We start from the raw sequence: 22,984 nt of genomic DNA on the forward strand, positions 1-22,984 counted from the left end.
CAGCACTCAGAGGCTGATGCTAAGCACACTTACTTGAGAGTAAGCCAGTATTAAGTTCCTCCTTGACCTTCAGGAGCCACAAAATATGTGTGAAAGAGCTGCATGCGGCTCCCAAGCTGCAGTTTGGCCACCCCTGCCCTGGAGCGTGGTATATTTATGGTATATATGTAATGGAACAGCCTACTCCCCACCCCACCCCAATATCTGTGCGATTTAGTTTGGTCCTATTGGGTGGTGCTCTTGTTTCAGTTTCTAGTTCTGTATGTTAGTTGCAGTTGTTGTTGGTGGGAGCCGTCCCCTTGCAAATAAACAGTTGATGTTTTGAGCAAGCTTGTTTCTGCTGAATGGATCTGAGAATGGGTGCCTTAGTGAGTACTCTAACCTGAGATGTGTCAGATATCAAAGATAGTGAAATAAATTATATCACAAGAGTGTTGCTGTTTTAAGCATGTTTGTATTTTAAGTTAAAAAAAACCTTTAATTACATTTGTGTCCTTTATAAAGTTTATTATATCCACTATCTGCAACACATTTTATGACACAAATGGTCCTGCCTGACAAAGTCCCATTTATGTCAGATCTGGTTCCCAGGACTAATGAGTTTGACACCCCTGTCTTAAACTGTTATTTTTTTGAGTTGCCATTTCAGAGTTGAAAATAGGCATAGAGACACGTCTGGTTTTCTGTTAATTTTGTTGTGTTTATATTTTGCCCTTCCTCCAAGAGGGTTAGAACATACTAACTGAACAATCTTAAGCAGTTACATGTTACTAAAAATTGAAATAATGGCCTTAGAAGGTTATAATTCAGATTAACTGTACCCTCTATTTGGAACAAGACTGACTCATGTTGATAGATGGTATTACGTGAGGTGCTATCAGATCACACGATGGATCCTTTTAAATACAACTTAATTTTAGCAATAAGTTTATTTATACCCTTAGTCAGAAGCCAAAATAGATAATTACTCAACTATTTTTCCTTAAAAAATTAGACTGATTTCCCATTCACCTTACGCCACTCTCACATTTCTCTTCTCAGTGGGGCTTCCTTCTGAATTCACACTATCTGCCCCAGGGCTACAGCTAGCATCGGCATTTTCACACAGCAAACAGAAACTGGTTTTTAGTGGTTTTTGTTTGCTGCATGAAATCACCAACGTTAGCTACAGCCCCAGGGCAGATAGTGTGAAATCGGAAGGAAGCCCCGCTGGGAAGAAGAATATGAGAGCAGTGTAAGGTGAGTGGGAAATCGGTCTTAGCTTTTCAACAACATAATGTTCAAAGAGATCACTGCTTAGTTGTCTAGATAGAGGACTCTTCCATCACTCACTGTAGTGAAGATTCTGTTTTTGTGAAGTTGGAGACAACTTCATGACCTGCTTTGCAAAGACTTGTCCCCCACAGTGAGATATGCTTAGCAGTGATCCCTAGATGCACAGTTCCAGAGCAGTAGTTTTTCAGAGCATTGCACTACTAAAAGGCCTAATTATGTTGTGAAATGTAGCTGATTTATACATATTTTTGGCTTCTGATCAATAGTATAAATACATTATCATCCATTAAATTTGTCCTAGGTTGCCACAAATAGGTCACAATACAGCTATTCAAGAAAAATCCGTATTAATGGATTAATGTTAAAAAGTTACATTTAATTAATCCAAAGAATTCTAACAACCATGTATAGCTTATCAGTATAATTGCAAGGGAACAAGGAAGGCTTATCCCCTCTCATGCAAGTATTTTAGAAATCTGATTATCTTTTGCATGATGGGACATGGAACTCAAGTTCATTTTAAGTTAATTTAAGAAATTTTCCTTTCCAGTGTAAAGTACAGCAAATTAGAAAAAAAATTAAATGCTGAATACTTCTTTTTTAGTTTTTGAAATTTAAAAATGTATGACCACAATTACCAAACAACAACAAGAAATCCACAGCTAAAGGGAGCTATACAGAGCAATGATAAGGAAACTGCAAAGGCATAGCAAAAGTAATCATTTATCAGTTTGGGATGACCCAGAAATAAAGCCTTTTCTGAAAACTTCCATGGAATGAAACAGGTTTGTGGTGAGAATGCAAAAATATTTGGAACTTTGACCAAAGAATGTTTAAATAGTGTTTGCCCCCCAAGTCGGAATAAAGAGACGGACACAAATGGATTGGTGAAACTATGGGCCACTTTTATTAAAATTAACAGCAATGGCAAGGGCAACCGAACTGCGGCCAGGTCAGGGCCAGGGGTCTCCTCAGACCGCTCCCCTGCCTTTTCAGCGGGCGAGAGACCCGGCCCCCCAGCCGGAGCTGTGACCCACAGCTCCCGCTAGGCAGACCCAGCAGGGAGGCTCGCACCGGAGGGCCCAAACACCAGACGCGAGTCTCAGCGAAAGGCACCCATCCAATCGAGTCTCCAGGACAGTCTGCATTCACATACCTCGGGCCACACCAAAGGTAGATCCTGACAGACCCCTAACTCCCCAAAAGGGGGAGGCTAACCGGTCCTCCCCAGGCCGCCTGGTGCCATAAACCCCGTAGAACCTGCCTTAAAAGTGACCAAACTCTACCAGAGCACCAACCCAAAGCCAATTCCTCAATCCACTGACATGCTATGCAGGGTAGGCAAAAAACACCCTCCAGCCACAAGCCAAAAAACAGGGGCGTGAAAAAATTCCTACCCGGCCCCTCCAAACGGAAGCGACCAGCAAAAAGCCTGCATAACAGACAGGGCGGGTGGGTGGGCCGACAACGCCGGGAAGAATGACCCAGCGACGAGCGGGGCTTCAGCAACAGCGCTGAAGCCCCGCCCACTCAGAACGCGCCTAGAAAGGCGCCAAAGAAGCCGCTCTCCCTCCGAAGGGAGGCAAAACGTCCCCTCAGCCACGCTGTAAAGCAGCGGGCTTACGAAGACTTCATTGCCCCCCAAGTCGGAATAAAGAGACGGACACAAATGGATTGGTGAAACTATGGGCCACTTTTATTAAAATTAACAGCAATGGCAAGGGCAACTGAACTGCGGCCAGGTCAGGGCCAGGGGTCTCCTCAGACCGCTCCCCTGCCTTTTCAGCGGGCGAGAGACCCGGCCCCCCAGCCGGAGCTGTGACCCACAGCTCCCGCTAGGCAGACCCAGCAGGGAGGCTCGCACCGGAGGGCCCAAACACCAGACGCGAGTCTCAGCGAAAGGCACCCATCCAATCGAGTCTCCAGGACAGTCTGCATTCACATACCTCGGGCCACACCAAAGGTAGATCCTGACAGACCCCTAACTCCCCAAAAGGGGGAGGCTAACCGGGAAGAATGACCCAGCGACGAGCGGGGCTTCAGCAACAGCGCTGAAGCCCCGCCCACTCAGAACGCGCCTAGAAAGGCGCCAAAGAAGCCGCTCTCCCTCCGAAGGGAGGCAAAACGTCCCCTCAGCCATGACCACAATTACCAAACAACAACAAGAAATCCACAGCTAAAGGGAGCTATACAGAGCAATGATAAGGAAACTGCAAAGGCATAGCAAAAGTAATCATTTATCAGTTTGGGATGACCCAGAAATAAAGCCTTTTCTGAAAACTTCCATGGAATGAAACAGGTTTGTGGTGAGAATGCAAAAATATTTGGAACTTTGACCAAAGAATGTTTAAATAGTGTTTCATTTCTGTTAGAAACAGATACACGAGCCATGGCCAAGGAGAGGCAAAAAAAGGATAACCATAATCTCAGTGAGTATGTTTTATACTTCTGTTATTACCAACTGTGAAGAGATTCTACAAGAATAAGTTGCTTGCAAATATTAAAAAAGTTGGACTATTTATTTTTCTAGAGAAAGCATGTGAGATGTACCCATGTGCACAGAAACCAGCCTCCTCCCTATTTCCATAAGTAACACCTACCATTTTGTTTTCATTTCCATAGCATTTTCTTGCCTTTTTTTGTTTACATATTTGAGAAGCTATTTGTACAAGTCATTATGTGTTTATACAATCTGTCTTGGTAAACACCACCATCTTGGTAAACACCACCAGTTCAGACACCATCAATGCATATGCATTTTATTGTTGCCATTCATCCACTTTCAAGAGATTTTTTTCAGAGCTTTACTACAGAGCTTGGATTTTTGCCATCTTGAAAAATTTGCGATCATCTATAAACATGGCTAACTCCTGGCTTGGGATGGGCATGAACTGGGGAAATGGTGGTTCGTGTTGGTTCATGGTTCGTTTGATTGCCCCAAACAGTGGTTCATTTGGTTTCATTTTCTGAATTGGTTTATGGTTCATTTGGTTCAGGAGGTGGTAGAACGCCCGCCTCACAAGTTAGAGATGCAAAACTCATAGGAAGTCTTTAGCAGACTCGTCTCCACCAGCCCCCCAAATGTGGCAAAGTTTGGATTTGGGATGTCTTGAGTTACAGCCACTCAAAGCAGGTACTCCCAGGAAAGCTTAGCTTTAGCTTCATATTCAGTCCCTTCAGAACACCTTCCTAGCTGGGAGACATGTTTTAAAAATTGCCCTACTATGTGAGGAAAAAGGAGTCCCTCAGACCCTCCCCTAAATTAGCCATGCAGGAAACAACTGAACTAACCCTTCTCTCTACATGCTGCAAAGTGAAAGCAGCTGAGTCAGGTGTGGTATTATACTGGTATATAATCTGTTCCCATAGAGCAGAATGGGAGCTACTTGATTGGCGTCCAGAGCTGCCAATCAAGCTACAGACAATTGCTTTGGTTGTTTCTAAGGCTCTCCACAAGTTCATCCTCAGCTGTTTCATACAGTGATTGAATATGCACCTGGCTGTCTGGAGAATGAATAGGAAAAATTACCCAAACAAATCACCATGGGAAAAAATGCGGTTCATTTTTTTTGCTTCCAGATTGACATGACCAAACAAAACCAGTTTGAAATGAACCAACCCGTGCTCAAACCATGGTCCATTTCTCGGTTTGTGTCCATCCCTACTCCTGGCCATTTATGAATAAATTAAGTAGAACCAGTTCTAGTACAGATCACTGCAGACTTTGTCAAAAGACATTTATGAGTCAAAATCTGTAAAGAGTGCTTCTGAGGCAAACCAGCAGTTTTACATTTGAGTTCTTTAAGAATTAGAATTACTCATTTTTAGTTGGCAAATTAGCTTTAGAATGTGTCATCTGCTTTTCTTAGTTCTTCAGATTTTTTCTCAGAACCTGCCTAGTTAGCTGACTTAAACAGTATGACTGGTGCAAATAATTTGTTCAGTTTTTCCCAGTCTCCCTATCCTTTTAAAAAATATTTTCCCTTCTTTATCATCTGACTATCCAACCACCTCCTTGGCTGATAGGCTGTTTCTCATGTATTTACAGAAATCTTTATTGTTTGAAAATTTTAGCAGTATTCTCTTCAAGTTCTCTTTTTCTCCCCTTGCATATAACTGTTTGCCCCCCAAGTTGGAATAAAGAGACGGACACAATTAGTTTGGTGAAACACTGGGCCACTTTATTAAATTAACCAGCAACGGCAAGGGCAACCGAACTGCGGCCAGGTCAGGGCCAGGGGTCTCCTCAGACTGCTCCCCTGCCTTTTTCAGTGAGTGAGAGACCTGGCCCCCCCAGCCGGAGCTGTGAGATACAGCTCACGTTAGGCAGGCCCAGCAGGGAGGCTCGCACCGGAGGGCCCAAACACCAGACGCGAGTCTCAGCGAAAGGCACCCATCCAATCGAGTCTCCAGGACAGTCTGCATTCACATACCTCGGGCCACACCCAAGGTTGATCCTGTCAGACCCCTAACTCCCCAAAAGGGGGAGGCTAACCGGTCCTCCCCAGGCCGCATGGTGTCATAAACCCCGTAAAACCTGCCACAACTAAGGCCAAGTCTCTACTTAGGGCTTAGCACCCACAGAAAGGCCCAAAGTCAACACAAGCCCTTGCCGTAAATCTCTCAGGAAAAGCATATTACCCTTTTCCGAGAGATGCACACCATCCCCTCTGTAGAGGTCGGGACATTCTTTAGAAATATCCAGATGGGGCAAATAGTGACCCAAACCACCCTCCAAAACCTTGCGAATCTCCTTATTTGCTCTATAACGAGCCCTTTCTAACCCAGCTGGATTCCAGGCACTGCGCCACACCAAGCGCGGAATCATGGCCGACCAAACTATAATGGTACCAGGCCATCTGTTCCTTATGTACCTGAAATCATCTCGGGCCTGCAAGATCAACACCTTGCTCTTAATCAGCCCGAGATCATTCCCTCCCAGGTGAATAATCAAAACGCCGAGAGGACTGCCGCGGCGTCAAACGGGGCTTCAACAATAGCGCTGAAGCCCCGCCCCCTCAAGATGCGCTCAAAAGCGCGCCGAAGAGTCCGCTCTTCCTCCAGGGGGGGGCAAAATTTCCCCTTTAGCCACGCCGCGATGCGGCAGCCTCCAGGAGGCTCCGATATGTGTGCTTTCAGCTGAAAGCTCTCTAGGTAATTATCCTGAGCCTTCCACAGTTAAGAAGGATAGATTTGTCCATCTATCACCAATTTTAATATTTATTTATTTCAGTATTTATTTCTTTGGAATTAAACCCAAACAAATAGTGACCATATAAACAAAGCTTGTTATTCCAGTTTGGTCCTTGCATCTGTTATAATGATTATGCTAATTTATTGTTCACCATCTACCTTTGTATATAGACTGGTAACTTCCATTTCTATGTGTGTGAAGAAGTGTGCATGCACATGAAAGCTTATATCTTGAATAAAACTTTGTTGGTCTTAAAGGTGCCACTGGACTCAAATTTTGTCCTTAGAAGCCATTGTAAGTTCTTCACATAATGTACAGGTAAATTTAAAATGTGAACAATTTTCAAAGTGAATATAAAGCACCATCTTGCAATTATTGTTTTCTAAATCAAAGAAAAGGAGGAAAGGCAGCATTGTACAGCCTGATCTCATCAGATCTCAAAAGCCAAGCAGGGTCAGATGGGAGACCATCAAGAAAAGCTCTGTAGAAGATGGCAATGCTTCTCACTTGCCTTGCTGGGGTTGCTTTTAGTTGTTTGTTGTTACTTGAAGGCACTTGTGTATGCACATCAAAGAAACTTGCTGTTAGGCAATTGGGTACAATTCATTTCAAGCTGTTTTGTACAGTAATTTAAAAATAATAAATAGAAGCTTACAATAAGTATTGATGTTTGCAAGCTGAAAATTTAAATGTATCAGTTCAGATGATAATGGATAGATAATGCACTCATTACCTCTTTCCTGCTTCCTAGAATAATTTTCCTGATATGAAAAGACATATGCCATGACAATTTCTTCTGTACAGATCTACCTGATATTTGAGAACTGCAATAAAATTCCTGTGCTGGATTGTTCTTCTCTGTTAGATGAATCATGTGATGACTGGAGAAAGCCTTTTTAATGGAACACTATGTCTGGGACAATAATGCTCTGTATTCTTGGTGTTTCGGTGGTGGGGGGCAACAGTGGGAGGGTTTCTGGAGTTCTAGTCCTGCTGCTGGACCTCCTGGTGACACCTGGGTTTTGACCATTGTGTGACATGGATTGGATGGGCCACTGGCCTGATCCAACATGACTTCTTATGTTCTTATTGTGTTACTAAAATGTGGCAGATTTGTGATTTAATCTTATTTAGATGCCAAATCAAGGTTTTCTAGTGTTCAGGGCTTTTTATAGATTGATTTGTTTGCTTATTATGGAAATTTTACTAATATTTTGATATTACCTGATCTGTGGCATTTTGATGTTTCTATTGCTGGTTCATTTAGTGTTTCGCCTGTTTTTGATTTTGATGAAAGCTATTTTGTGGCTTTTACCAGACAAATGGCCTAGAAATGTTCTAGATAGCAAAGATTTTAGTTTCATACCTTCAAATTATTCATAACTAGGAATAAGGCCCATTTTGAAGAAAAATATAGAAGGAGGCTCTGGATGAGTGCCCCCCACCCTTGCTATCTTCCCACCCACCCAAGTGAAGGCATCACTCCCCCACCCTTGGTGTCCTCCCCCCACCAACTACCACCCCACTACCACTTATTCCTCTCAACTACCCCTGTATCCTTGGCACTCTACTACTCCCCTCATCCGTGACATCCACTCACCTCCACCCTTGTTGTCTTCCCACAAATCCGCACACCTTTGGTCTTCACTCACCTCCCCACCCTTGCTGTCTCCCCACTCACCCCCAACCCTTGACATTCACTCAACCCCCACCCTTGTTGTTTTCTTACCTGCCCCTCAAGCTGAAACAGATGCTGGATTTTTTGTAGGGGAATTGATATGACTTCAGGTTTTCATCTCCCCCTCCCTTCAGCCTCTACCTAGGAAAAGTACAGTATTTCTACATGGGGGGGGGCAAAAACAGGAGGGAAACAACCTCAGCAGGGTACAATGACATAGAGTCCACCTTGCAAAGCAGCCATTTTCTCCAGGGGAGCTGATCTTTGCCATCTGGAGACCAGTTGTAATTCTCAGTGATCTCCAGCCCTCTCCTGGAGATTGGCAACAATTGTTCCACTCAAAGAAATGGCTGGTTTGGAGGGTGGAGTCTATGGCATTGGATGTCACATTCTCAGGGCGCAGGCAGGAGGGAGTCTAAAGCCAAAGTTCAGGGAGTCAGTCAGGAGCCGAGTCACCCCAGCAAAATTGCAAACCAGAAGCAGAAGTCAGTGTCCAAAGCCAAAGGGTCAGGGTGCCAAGGACTTCAAACTGGTCAGGAATTGGAATCAGGAAGGAGTGTGGATGCAAGCCAGGGAATCGACTTGTTGCTTCCACGAGGTTGCCAAGTCCCAGGCATGAGTTATATGGGTGCTTCAATCATCCTGCCCCCTGGGTGGCTGTAGTTCTCCTAATAATCAGGCCTAAGAAATCGGAAGCATTGGTGTGCAGTGTGCCTGTGTTCTGTCAGTGTTTGTTGAAGATGGCTAAACATTCTTGAGATGGGAGGGGGAGAGCTTGGAGGAGACTGATTGTCAACAGCCAGCGTGTGTGCCTGGAATGTGGGGAGAGTGATTGATGGGCCAGCTGTTGGTTCTTCCTGGTCTGTTAGCCCTTCCTGCTCCCCCTCCTCAGGGCTCATGATATTGGACCTGAGATCCCACCCCTCCTCAAGCCCCACCTCTCAAATCTCTAGGAATTTCCAATCTGGAGTTGGCGACCTTATCTCCTTCCCAGCCAACCATCAACCTGCCTTTATTTGCTCCTCTGCCTTCAGTTTTCCATCGCTTTCCCCCTCCCTGTAGCCTCTACCTAGGAAAATATCAGTCTTTCTCCACAGTGGGGACCAAAGCAGCGTACATCATTTTCCTCTTCTCTGTTGATCCACACAACAACCTTGTGAGATAGGTTAGGCTGAAAGTCTGTGACTGGTCTAAAATCACTCAGCTTCATAGCAAGAATCTGGTAGACCCTGCTGTGAAGACCTAACTCCTGTGCCTCACTGGCTGTTCTGGGAGGGGGGGGGGCTGGACAGTAGCAAGCAGCCAGGCCTAGTGTAGCCAACCTCCAGGTGGAGCCTGAAAATCTCCTGGTATCACAACTGAACTCCAGACAACAGATCTCTCTCCCCCTGGAGAAAATAACTGCTTTGGAAGGTGGACTCTGTGGCATTATATTCAACTGAGGCCTCTCCCTTTACTGACAGAACCAAGTTTGGTTGCTTAGAAATAACCACTGACTAGCAGCTTCCCCAGTGGTCCAATCCTAGTCTGTCCTGATGCAAGGCTGAGGGAAGGAGGGAGGGAGTGACAAGAAAGAGGTGGCCATAATGGCCTCTGAGGAAACACTCTTGGAGGGGGCCAGGCCTTGCCACCTAGTTGCATTATCATCTTCATTCCCTGTCTTCCCATCATCACTGCCTACTTTGTCTTCCACAGAAAGTGAGTAGACAGCAGTGGGCAGGAGAGAGGAGTGGACTCAACCAATGGAATGCAACAGAACTTGAGTGGCAGTTGACAGGCCAGCAGCTGATGGAGCGCACACCACAGTCGATGGGAGAGCCGGATAGTGCCAATACACTTGGGGATGTGTGTGTGTGTATGGACCCCCATGGTGCAGAGTGGTAAGCTGCAGCATTGCAGTCCAAACTCTGCTCGAACCTGAGTTTGATCCTGGAGGGGTTCAGGTAGCCAGCTCAAGGTTGACTCAGCCTTCTGTCTGCCAAGGTCGGTAAAATGAATACCCAGCTTGCTGGGGGTAAAGTGCAGATGACTGGGGAAAGTAATGGCAAACCATCTCGTAAAAAGTCTGCAACGAAAACATCATAATGTGACATCACCCCAGAGTCAAAAATGACTGGTGCTTGCACAGGGGACTACCTTTACATATATGGATAAGATTACTCAATATATCATAAGAATCTACCTTACTTTTTTTAGTTAAAAAAGGTGTGAATACTCATACAGAAGGTTGTGCCAGTTTCTGCCAATTCTCCCCTACTGTTGCAGGCTATTCCTGAAGGTCCACTGTCCTGCAGGAACAATATTTTAGAGGGTTCAGTAGGCTGCAACAGAGGATGGTAACCACTGCTGCCCCTGCTCAAGAAAGGGGTAATTATTTTTTCTTAATGGCATGGCAGGATAGAGTCCATTGTCTGGGAATCCTTATAAAAACCCTGTAAAGTAGATCAGTGTTATTATCTCCAGAGTATAGTATGAGACTGAGACTGCGGTTTGCCTAATCTAAGGCTATCTGTTGGGTCAAAGCAGTAGTGAAAGTGGATCTGGGGACAATCTGGATTTTTTTATACTCTCTTTTCCAGATGTGCACTAAGCTCTTATATTTTTAATCTACTGGAAGTGTTGCCAACCTGCAAGGGGGAAAAAAAAACCCTGACCTAATAAGAGGTTGATCTGCAGAAAGCAGTCAAAGCCTTTCTAAAATGTGGAAATCAGTATTAAAGTTTGCAGAGCAAACTACTCTTAAAGTCATAAGACTTGGCAGAAAAGTTAGCAATGCTGTTTGCAAAAGTTACCTAGAGAAGAAACTGAAAAGCTTAACCAAAAATTAATCTTTTGCTTTTGGGAGAAGAGATCTCACTCTTCCTACCCTGCAAGGGAGGGAGAAAAGGAGACCAGGTGGCGAACCACCACTTCCTCCTTCTCTACTGAGCTCTTCCACCACAACCTTTCCCTGCCCACCCTCTTCCCCCTCTCCTCCATTGGGCTCCTCATCCATGTTGTTCTGAGGGCAGGAGTGGTCCTTGTTTGTCCAAAGCTACAGCAAGGCTTCAGGCTTAAACTGAAGAAAACTGGGAAAACCATTAGGCCATTCAGGTTTGATCTTGATTACATCCCTTATGAATATACAGTGGAGGTGAAGAATAGGTTTAAGGGACTAGAGTTGATAGAGTGCCTGAAGAACTATGGACGGAGGTTTGTGACATTGTACAGAAGGCAGCAATCAGCACCATCCCAAAGAAAAAGAAATGCAAGACAGCAAAGTGGCTGTCTGATGAGGCTTTACAAATAGCTGAGGAAAGAAGGAAAGCGAAAGGCAAAGGTGAAAAGGAAAAATTGACCCGAATGCAGATTTCCAGAGAACAGTAAGGAGAGATAAGGAGGCCTTCCTGAAGGAACAATGCAAAGCAGTAGAGGAAAATAATAGAATGGGAAGGACAAAAGATCTCTTCAAGAAAATTAGAGAAATCAAGGGAACGTTTCATGCAAAGATGGCCATGATAAAGGACAAAAACAGTAGGGACTTAACAGAAGCAGAAGAGATTAGGAAGAGGTGGCAAGAATACACAGAGGAATTATACAAGAAGGATCTCAATGTCCTTGACAACCATGACGGTGAAATCACTGACCTCGAGCCAGACATTCTGGAGTGTGAAGTCAAATGGGCCTTAGAAAGCATTACTAACAACAAAGCAAGCAGAGATGACAGTATTCCAGTTGAGCTATTCAGAGTCCTAAAAGACGATGCTGTTAAAGTGATGCACACATTATGTCAGCAAATTTGGAAAATGCAACAGTGGCCACAGGATTGGAAAAGGTCAGTTGATATTCCAATCCCAAAGAAGGGTAATGTCAAGAAATGTTCAAACTATCACACCATTGCACTTATTTCATATGCCAGCAATGTCATGTTAAAAATCCTACAAGCTAGGCTTCAGCAGTATGTAGATTGGGAACTACCAGAAGTTCAAGCTGGCTGGAACTAGAGATCAAATTGCTAACATTCGCTGGATTATGGAGAAAGCACGGGAGTATCAGAAAAACATCTATTTCTGCTTCATTGACTACACTAAAGCTTTTGATTGTGTGGATCACAACAAACTGTGGCAAGTCCTTAAAGAAATTGGAGTACCAGTCCACCTCACATGTCTCCTGAGGAACCTATATAAGGGTCAAGAAGCAACTGTCTGAATGGGATATGGAGCAACTGATTGATTTAGAGTAGGAAAGGGGATTCGACAAGGATGTATATTGTCACCCTGCTTATTTAATTTATATGCGGAGTACATAATGTGGAATGCTGGCCTGGATGAAGCAGAAGCTGGAATTAAGATTGCCAGGAAAAAGATCAACAACCTCAGATATGCAGTTGACACCACTCCAATGGCAGAAAATGAGGAGGACCTAAAGAACCTCTTGTTGAGGGTGAAAGAGGAGAGCACAAAAGTAGGCTTGAAACTCAACATCAAAAAAACTAAGATCATGGCATCTGGCCCCATCACACCTTGGCAAGTAGAAGAGGAAGACATGGAAGTAGTGACAGACTTCACATTTCTGGGATCCAAGATCACTGCAGATGGTGACTGTAGCCATGAAATTAAAAGACGTTTTTTCCTTGGAGGACTGCTATGGTGACCCTAGGCAGTATTATAAAAAGTAGAGACATCACCCTGCCAACAAAAGTCCGTATAGTCAAAGTAATGGTATTCACAGTAATAATGTATGGCTGTGAGAGTTGGACCATAAGGAAGGCCGAGTGCAGAAGAATAGATGCTTTTGAGCTGTGGTACTGGAGAAGAATCTTGGGAGTCCCTTGGACTGCAAGAAGATCAAATCAGTCTGTCCTAAGGGAAATGAACCCTGACTGTTCTCTAGAAGGTCAGATGCTGAAGCTGAAGCTCAAATACTTTGACCACCAAATAAGAAGGGAGCACTCCCTGGAGAAGATCCTGATGCTGGGAAAGACAGAAGGCAAAAGAAGAAGGGGACGGCAAAAGATGAGATGGCTGGACAGCGTTACTGATGTAACTAATATGAATTTGAGCAGACTTCAGAGGATGGTAGAAGACAGGAGGGCTTGGTGTGACTTTGCCCATGGGGTCGGAAAGAGTCGGACTCGATTGTGCAAGTGAACAACAACAACAGCACTGCCCACCTTCCTCCATTGCCCACCTTTCCCTACCTGGCCTTTGGTTCCACCCAAATTTTGATGAAAAATATATATTCTCCTTCCATGCACCCACAAAGGAGGGAGAAATTGCAGGCCATGAAAAACCATGAGCTACTTCTTTGCCACTGATGCCTAATCTGGCCTTTCCCCCTGAAAGCTCTTTGACTGCCTCTGCTGCGCTTCACACCTACCTGGCTCATGAAACAGTTGCAGATTCTTGCATGCTTGGACTATTGCATGGCTTGCTATCACCCATGAAGGAGTAGGAAAAGAGCAAATGCCTTCCCATCCACCCAGCTTGCAAGGTGGTGATGGCCAATGTTCCCTCTAAGCTGCAGAGTCTTGTGAGCAAAAATTCTACTTTGTGTATTAAAGTTGTGAGCTACCGCTACTGCTACTATGCTCTGGGGTCATCCTTCCTGAGCTAAGACAAAAATGTGTGAGCTGGAGGCTAAAAATCTGTGAGTTAGCTCACGCTAACTCAGCTTAGAGGGAACACTGGTGATGGCCAAGTTTCTTTCCCATCACTTCCCAGTTCAGACACAGAAGCTCAGAATTACACGGTTCATGATTTGTGGTGCACCCAGGTCTGCATCTGCCCAGGCCACAGTGGCTCAGGTCTCTGCATATCCAACCCAGTGGCTTTGAGCACTTATTTCTTCCCCTCCTTTTCTCTGACTGAGTGGGGCAGACCAACGCACAAGGATCAAGACTCAGGAGAGCCCCCAAAAGTAAGGTGCCTGTACCCAGTACCAGTGCATTAAAAAAAATGGGGTGACATCGCATCGCAATGTTTTCATGGCAGACTTTTTTTTTATGGGGTGGTTTGCCATTGCCTTCCCCAGTCATCTACACTTTCTCCTCAGCAACCGACCTCAGAAGGATGGAAGGCTGAGTCAACCTTAAACCAGCTACCTGAACCCAGCTTCCACTGGGATTGAATTCAGGTTGTGAGCAGAAAGTTCTGACTGCAGAACTGCAGCTTTACCACTCTGCACCACAGGGCTCCAGTGCATACCATTATTTATAAAAAGTTCAAAGTATTTATAGTTAGTCAGAATGCTAGCATTGAAGAGTAGAGTGATTTATATTGCCTCATTTAATTTTTTCAATAGCTGCAGTGACTTTTTTTGAATTGTCACAAAATTAGTCTCAAAGGACTAATCCCATCACTAAAACTGTTCTTTTTGGCATTGTCACATTTCCTTATGAAACAGCAGAGAAACAAAGAACATAAGAGAAGCCATGTTGGAGCAGGCCAACGATCCATCCAGTCCAGCACAGTGGCCAAAAAACCAGGTGCCATCAGGAGGTCCACCAGTGCGGTCAGGACTCTAGAAGCCCTCCCATTGTTGCCTCAAGCAACCAAGAATACAGAGCATCACTTGCCCCAGACAAAGAGTTCCCTCTGTAACTTGTGGCTAATAGCCGCTGATGAACCACATGTTTAACCAATCCCCTCTTGAAGCTTTCCATGCCTGTAGCTGCTACCACCTCCCATGGCAGTGAATGCTGTGTGTTAATCATTCTTTGGGTGAAGAAGTACTTCCTTTTAGCCATTCTAACCTTACTGCTCAGCAATTTCATTGAGTGTCCATGAGTTCTTGTATTGTGAGAAAGGGAGAAAAGTACTAATTTCTCTACCTTCTCTATCCTATGCATAATCTTGTAAACCTCTATCATGTCACTCCTCAGTTGGCATTTTTCCAAAAAAAGAGAGCCATAAGTGCTTTAACCTTTCTTCATAGGGAAAGCGTTCCAACCCTTGAATCATTCTAGTTGCCCTTTTCTGCGCTTTTTCCCAGTGCCACAATTTTTGTTTTGAGGTGTGGCAACCAGAATTGCACATGTTATTCCAAATGAGGCTGCACCATCAATTTACAAAGGGGCATTATGATACTGGCTGATTTGTTTTCAATTCCCTTACTGATAATTCCCAGCATAGTGTTGGCCTTTTTAATTGCAATTACATACTGCCTTGACATTTTCAATGAGTTATCTACCATGACTCCAAGATCTCTCTCTTGGTTAGTCTCTGCCAGTTCACACCCCATCAACTTGTATTTATAGTTAGAATTTTTGTCCCCAATGTGCATTACTTTGCACTTGTTGATATTGAACCTCATTTGCCACGTTGACGCCCACTTGTCCAGCCTCGACAGATCCCTTTGGAGTGCCTCACAATCCTCCCTGGTTCTCATCACCCTGAACAATTTAGTGTCATCTGCAAACTTAGCCACCTCTCTGCTTACTCCCAACTCCAAATCATTAATGAACAAATTAAAAACCATCAGACCCAATACTGCCCTGAAGTACCCCACTGCTTACCACCCTCCATTGTGAAAATTGCCCATTTATACTTAGGCTGATTTCCGACTCACCCTAAGCCACTTTGACATTCCTCTTTTCAGTGCGGCGTCCTTCCGATTTCCCACTATTTGCCCTGGGGCTTCATCTTGTGTTGCCATTTTTGCGCAGTAAACAGAAACAGCTAAAAACTGGTTTCTTGTTGCTGTGCAAAAATGCCAATGCAAGATGAAGCTCCGGGGCAGGTAGTGGGAAATTGGAAGGATGCCGTGCTGAAAAAAAGGAACATCTAAGCGGCATAGGGTGAGTGAGAAATCGATCTCACTCTGTTTTCTGTTATTTAGCCAGTTTTTGATCCATGAGAGGACTTGTCCTATTACCCCATGACTGTTGAGCTTACTTAGAAGCTTTTGATGTTTGTTCATCCCCTCAAAGAAAACTAACAGGTTAGTGAGACAAGATCTTCCCTTACAGAACCCATACTGAGTCTTCCTCAATAGCTTTTGTTCTTTAATAACAGTTTCCACTATCTTACCCAGTATTGATGTCAGACTGACTGGCCTGTAATTTCCCAGACCTCCTCTGGAACCCATTTAAAGATGGAGGTGACATTAGCTGCCTTCAAGTCCTCAGGAATGGAGACAGATTTTAATGAAAGATTACATATTTTTGACAGATCCCAGTAGGTAGCCGTGTTGATCTGAAGCAAACCAGTAGACAAGTGCACCTTTAAGACCAACTAAGTTTTATTCAGAATGTACGGCTGAAAAAACACTAATAAACATGCCCTCTATTTAAACTAACAAAGCCGGAACGTTAACCTAGATTTATGGCACCCCTACGACAGCAGTCTGCTTTTTAACACCTAGTTTTTTCAGCCGTTTTGTCCTACACTAACAAACACAGGTCCTATTTGTGATTCTTTTAATCTGCTAAAAACATTCCCATGATTCCACACTGCAAACTTATATTAAGAATTGCTGCGCCCATTCCCATTTGTCTGATGAAGTCTGCTTAAGAGCATACGAAAGCGTACATTCTGAATAAAACTTAATTGGTCTTAAAGGTGCACTTGTCTACTGCTTTGTTCTATATTTTTGACAGGAGATCCACAAGTTCACATTTGAGTTCTATCAGAACTCTAGGATGTTTGCCATCTGGGTCTGGTGATTTTAAATTGTCTATCAGTTGTAGGACCTCCTCTCATCACCTCAATCTGGCTCAGGTCTTTCAGTACCCCTCCCAAAATCAGCTGTTCTGGAGTGGGCATCTTCCACAGTGAAGACAGAGGCAAAAATTGCATTCAGCTTCTCAGCCATTTCCCTATTGTCCTTCAGAAATCCTTTTACCCCCTGGTCATCTAAGGGCCCCACTGCCTCCCTGGCTAGTTTCCTACTTCTGATATATTTGCAGAAATTTTTATTGTTGATCTTTATGTTTTTTTGCCATATGCTCCTCATAGTCCCTTTTTGCCTGCCTGATTTTTGCATTTTATCTGCCACAGCCTATGTTCCCTTTTATTAACCTCACAGGGACTAGCTTTCCACCACTTAAAGGAATCCTTACCTTTTACAGCTTCCATTACTTTGTTTGTTAACCATGCAGGCCTTTTCCTATACCAATTCGTGCCTTTCCTAAGCTGCGGTATGTATTTTATCTGAGCTTCTAGGATTGTAGTTTTAAATAGTCTCCAAGCTTCCCCAAGGAATTTGACCCTTTTAACCTTTCATTTCAGTTTCCTATTCACAAGCCTCCTCCATCTCAGAAAAGTTACCCCTTTTAAAGTTAAAAGTCATTGTGTTGATCTTTTTGTGCAGCTCTCTATACAAATGTTGAATTCAATGACATTATGGTCATTGCTCCCAAGTGGTGCAATCACTTTTACATCTCTCACCAGGTCTTAGGTATTATTTAGGACCAAGTCCAGGATTGCCTCTCTCTTGGTAGGTTCTGTGACCATCTGCCCCATAGCACAGTCATTGAGACTGTCTAGAAACTCAATCTCTTTCTCCCATCTTGAACACATATTGACCCAATCAATGTGTGGTAGTTAAAATGACATATCATGACACAGTTATTTAATCTAGCTGCTGTCTTTAATTCTTTTATCATGTTATGAACATCCTCTAAATTTTGATCTTGTGGGCGATAACAAACTCCCAGAGTTAAACTTCCATTTGGGCCCACTATTTTGACCCATAGCATTTCCTGAATTGAATTCTCTTACCTTCTCAATCTTACTGGACTGTATACCCTCTTGGAAATACAGAGCTACCCCACCTCCAAACCTTCCCCCCTAGCCTTCCAATATAATTTATATCCAGGAATTACTGTGTCCTACTTACTTTCCTCATTCCACCAAGTTTCTGAAACTATGTGACAGGGCCTGTTCTTTCCACCAAAATCCAAGTCCAATTTTGTTTTTTTCCTGAGAAAAAGAATTTTTGGATGTCTGAAAAAAAGAAAAAGTATTTTGAAATTTATGTCTCCCCAAACTGTTTCAGTACCTTCAAATATATTTAATTGCATTCAGTTGTTATCACAACCTCTTGTTTTTATAGTTGAAAGAAGAAGGAGGTACAATATAAATTATCGAATCAAGGAGCTTGGAACACTTATCCCAAAGTCCAATGATCCGTGAGTTCAGCTGTTGTTTCTCTCTTCATTTCTCCAACTTAAAACACAACAAAAGAGGGAAAGAATAAGATAGATTTGCTGGATTTTGTTTATTTTTATTTATTTTGTTTAATTTTTATCCCTCCCTCCTTTCCTTCCTCCCCACAAGCAAGCTTATGGTGGGTTACAAGTCAAAAAGATAACAATATCAATTTAGATAATTAAAACCATATTTCAGTTAAAACACAAAACAAATACAGCTAGGGTAGATTTGGCTCAACAGTGAGCAATGTTCAGTTTTGGCTGGTTCCATTTGGCCAGCATTAGGATGCTAATTTTGAACTGGATAGTCTTATTTTCATGTTGGTTTTCCTTCTAGTGAACATCTAGTGGTAATGCTCTAAGTTTATGTCTAATGATATGGTGACTATTACTTTACATAATTCTTCTGATCCCCATGGTAAGATATACTAAACATTATAGCTGTGGGGTGAAAAACTTGTCAAGGTAATAGCATGATCTGAGTTATTTGTGCTGTCCCTGTAAAATGTCCACATTGTATGATCAGGTAAGTTTATGAGAATAAGCAAGATATTGTATAAGAAAGGTTTTATAGAGATGATAATTGGTCAGCCACAACAGTTCCATTCCATGGCTGAACTGCTAAAATCCATGCAGTTGTGTATAATGAAGTCAATTATTTTTTAAAAGAAAAGCAGTTTGAGGGGATGATTTTTAGTGAGAAACAGTGTGTATGTGGGTGTACTTAAGTCTGTGCCCTTTCAACTTGTGCCCTCCCCTCAAAGCTTGTTTTCCTCTGATGGATCCCAGAACACCATGCCCAAGAAAGGGTAAACAGACCCCTCAGCTTTTTGTAGGGGAAACAGTGTGGGAGAGAAGGCAGAAGAGAAATTGGAGGAGGGGGGATTTGCTACCACTAATCTGGTTTAATGGGTTTACAGAGGACAGGAAGTGCAGTGAATGCCCTCCTATTGTCTTGGACAGGGTACAACTGAAACACTGTTTTGCATATCAGGCATTCAGATTTTAAGAAAGAAGTACAGATATGGATGTATGCACTAAAAATATAAGCTTCAGTTCCCTTCAAAGAGATTGGCATCATTGCAGGAAATGCTGTATTTAAAAGCATTACTATTAGCAACTTGGTTTATTATTTCCTGCTTAGACTTTCATCTTCGTAATGTCACATCAAGAAGCCTATACAATATGTACCACTGATGACTGTGATAACCATGTAGCTGAAACTTTATACTTTGCATTGCCTGATTTGTGGAGCCTTCCATGATGCTTCAGATGAAGTATCTGTTGACATCAAAGATTTCAGGTTTTCACGGCTGGTAACATCATTACGGTTTGTAGAATCTTTCGGGCTCAAGTGCCGTGTTCTACTGCAGAAAGTTTTTCTTCCAGATGTTTCGTTCTCAGCTGCGGAGAACATCCTCAGTGGCATTGCAGCCGGAGCAGGCGCTCTGACCTTCTTGGCTGCTGTGCATTGAGTGAGCATTGAGTCAATGCACAGCAGCCAAGAAGGTCAGAGCGCCTGCTCCGGTTGCAATGCCACTGAGGATGTTCTCCGCAGCTGAGAACGAAACGTCTGGAAGAAAAACTTTCTCTAGTAGAACACGGCACTTGAGCCCGAAAGATTCTACAAACCGTAATATCTGTTGACACTTCAGACTTTTTTTTTTTTATCCCCAAGAGCTAATAAATGTTTGATTGAATTAAGGATTTTTATAACACTATTGAAAGCTATTTGCGAAGTTCAAGTTTGTCTTGACAAGCCACTTTAAATGAAATCACCAGTGAGAAACTTTAATGCTATCCTAGTAGGTACTTCTAGGGAATAACATTTTTCACTTTTTCTACTGTATCAGCCTAAAATAAGCTAATCTTCGTTCTGCTATTGATGCTGCTGATATTGCCTCAGGATGTGCCTGTTCATATAATGCAAGAATCATCCCTAAATCCTGAACAAGACTTTGTTCGGATTACTAGACATCCTGAAAAGTATTACAACATTATGAATAAAACATGAATGGCATTCTGTTCATTGCAATACCAATCCAGCTAAACTTGGAATGGACCTGGACTGGGGGCATGGTAAAAATACAATACTCTTTTAACATATCAAAATTCTGTTGTCACAGGTCATCAAGGAAATGATCACACCCTAAAGCAAGCTATGAAAAAGCCCTAACTGGGTCCACTGAATTCATCCAATTAGTTGATTAAGTCCAGAGGCTCTCAGCAATTCTCAGTCAATACCTTCAGCTGTTCCCCATTCCATCCATTCAGTCATTCATTACATTTGTTCTATAAACAACTCTTCTATTGATTGGTTGGTTGATTGATTGAAATATATGTGCCTTACCTTTCCTCTTGTCTGAAGGTGGCTTACAAACAATAATTAAAACATCATAGATTAAAACCAAATTAAATAAGAAGCCGAAATACCTCTCCCTCCCAAAGATGCCTGCTGTTAATAGCCTATCAAAAGCCCTGGCAAACAAAAAAGCCTTCTGAAGATTTCCAATGAAATGGTAGACTCTCTCTTCTTCAAGGAGCTCATTCCATGGAGTAGGAGCCATGATAGGAAAGGCCAAGACTCTTGTATACACTGTTGCTATAACGTGCATAAAAACAATAGGCTGCGTATCAAGACACTGCGTATCAAGAATGAGGATTTGTTTAAGTTTGTGTGGATCTCAATTCAGAGAGGTTTTGTAATATTACATAGAATGGTTACAAAACTCTGGTTTCTGTGTATCATCATCAGTGAGGTTTGGAATTAAGTGAGACTTTCCCCCTCTAATAAGCATAAAATCATCCTCATTAGAAAGTCTGTTAAAAGCATAGTATATTTGAAATGATCTTTAAAAATTTAGGCTTAAATTCTTAGTAATGTATGTTTCCTAGTTCATTAATGCAGAAACGCTGCACATAGATTTTAATCTTAGAGTTAATAATAAAAGCAATTTTCACTAAAAATATAAAAACTGTAATGGTAGAATCATGATATTGCATTTAGCTCTCCCACAAAAAGTCACTTTATTACTTTCTTTTGACACTTATTTTCATTCTGGGATTAATTTTACTATATAAGGGCTTCTTAACTATTCTATTAAAATTTCCATTCAGAAGCAATAATATCTAAGACTGAATAATGGTCATGTAAATCATTATTTCATATTAATGTAAAAGATTTTGTACGTTCTTATGAATTTTGCTGACATGCACAATTGTGAAAAGGTTATCTCTACTTTCTGCAGTGATATGCGCTGGAACAAAGGAACTATTTTAAAAGCATCAGTGGAGTATATCAAGTGGCTACAAAAAGAACAACAAAGAGCCAGAGAATTAGAACATAGACAGAAGAAATTAGAGCAGGCGAACAGGCGACTTTTACTACGTATTAAGGTTTGTGTAGGAATGTACTTATTTGGGGCAAAGTTCTGCAGATTTTATACACTAACATTTTTTGTTTTGGCGTTTCATCTGAAATACCTTTTGCATCAATGGGTTAATTTTTCTGCATCCTTATACCTACATATTTATTGCATTATAATGACAGTAAAATATGAAGGCTACTAAGTGTATTTTGCAAGCTAATGTACTTCTAAAAAATGCAGCTTTCCAGTAGATTATACCCATGTTGGAACAGCAGTGGAAGGAAAAGGATTTATTTGTTGCTCTAAAAAGTGTTTGGGCCCCATTCCATTCCATTATCTTATACTTTGAAAAATATCCATGACATTGTGTTACCTTGCGTACATTGTGCCATATTAGATTAAATTGCACATCATCTTCTCCTGGGTTACTGTAACACGGCACAAATTATTTACAATATATCTAATTGGGTAAGGTATCTGTTCTTACTTCTAGATAGAATCCTGAATTTTGGTAGATAATTAGCAAGTAGAAATGCCGGCAGAATTTTCTTATAACCTCTCAGTTCTTAGTAATCTGCCAAAGTTAGGCATTTTCTGAGACTTACTTGAACTCTTCCATTCAAATCACAGAAGCTGGAAATCTTGAAATGAACACAGTAAATATTTGGATTCATTATTGTTGAACTTTCCATTACAAACTGAGCCCCTCAAAGCATCACCTTGATTTCACCCCCTCAAAATTTGAATGAGCACCATTTTGGGCAACTTTTTACAGGCGTTCCTACCTACATTGATTCATAAACTACAGGATCATGTTACAGGCAGTGAGTTGGAACAGCTCTTCTTCATAATGCAGGACAAAAATCTCATGGCTGCAAATAAGTTTTCTCTTAAAAATAACTAGAGTTTTCCCTGCTTAGTCTCAGAATGTGCATGGCTGAATTATTCCTGATACGCACAGTGTGCCTGCTTTTTCTGTTAACAAACACCAGGCGTAATATTCTTGACAGTCATGATGGGCCAAGAATACGATTAGAAAAGCAAAACAAAACAGCCAGTCCCCAAAAACCCCTTTAACAATAGAGTTTAACACATTTGGGAGGAGGAATTGCGGGGGAGGAGGCTACAGCTCTCATGGAATGATGTGAGAATGTGGATGTATGAATGGATTCATCTCTATCCTTTACCATTTGCCTGTCTTTGCTGTTAATGAGTTAAATAGGACACAGGGAGACTCCTTGCAGATTTAACAGCCCAATCCAGACATACGTGGCGGCCGACCACTCGGGTGTGGGTGGATCTACAGCACCGCTCGTTGGCTTCCTAAGGGGTTTGGG

General features: G+C 42.5%; 1 protein-coding gene across 2 annotated transcripts in view; it reads left to right on the top strand.

Moving 5' to 3' along the window:
- Nucleotides 1–22,984, top strand: part of TFEC (transcription factor EC) — a 118,811-nt gene that overhangs the window by 90,985 nt on the left and 4,842 nt on the right. Inside the window, exons 5-7 of one of the 2 annotated variants that reach the window (XM_060244860.1) lie at nt 3,648–3,704; nt 18,183–18,258; nt 21,528–21,675. In XM_060244860.1, the coding sequence (XP_060100843.1) occupies nt 3,648–3,704; nt 18,183–18,258; nt 21,528–21,675 (281 nt within the window). The remainder of the gene's footprint in view (nt 1–3,647; nt 3,705–18,182; nt 18,259–21,527; nt 21,676–22,984) is intronic. The other variant, XM_060244861.1, reaches the window with a different exon arrangement.

Source organism: Heteronotia binoei, chromosome 8 (assembly GCF_032191835.1).
Source record: "Heteronotia binoei isolate CCM8104 ecotype False Entrance Well chromosome 8, APGP_CSIRO_Hbin_v1, whole genome shotgun sequence".
Lineage (NCBI taxonomy): Eukaryota > Metazoa > Chordata > Lepidosauria > Squamata > Gekkonidae > Heteronotia > Heteronotia binoei.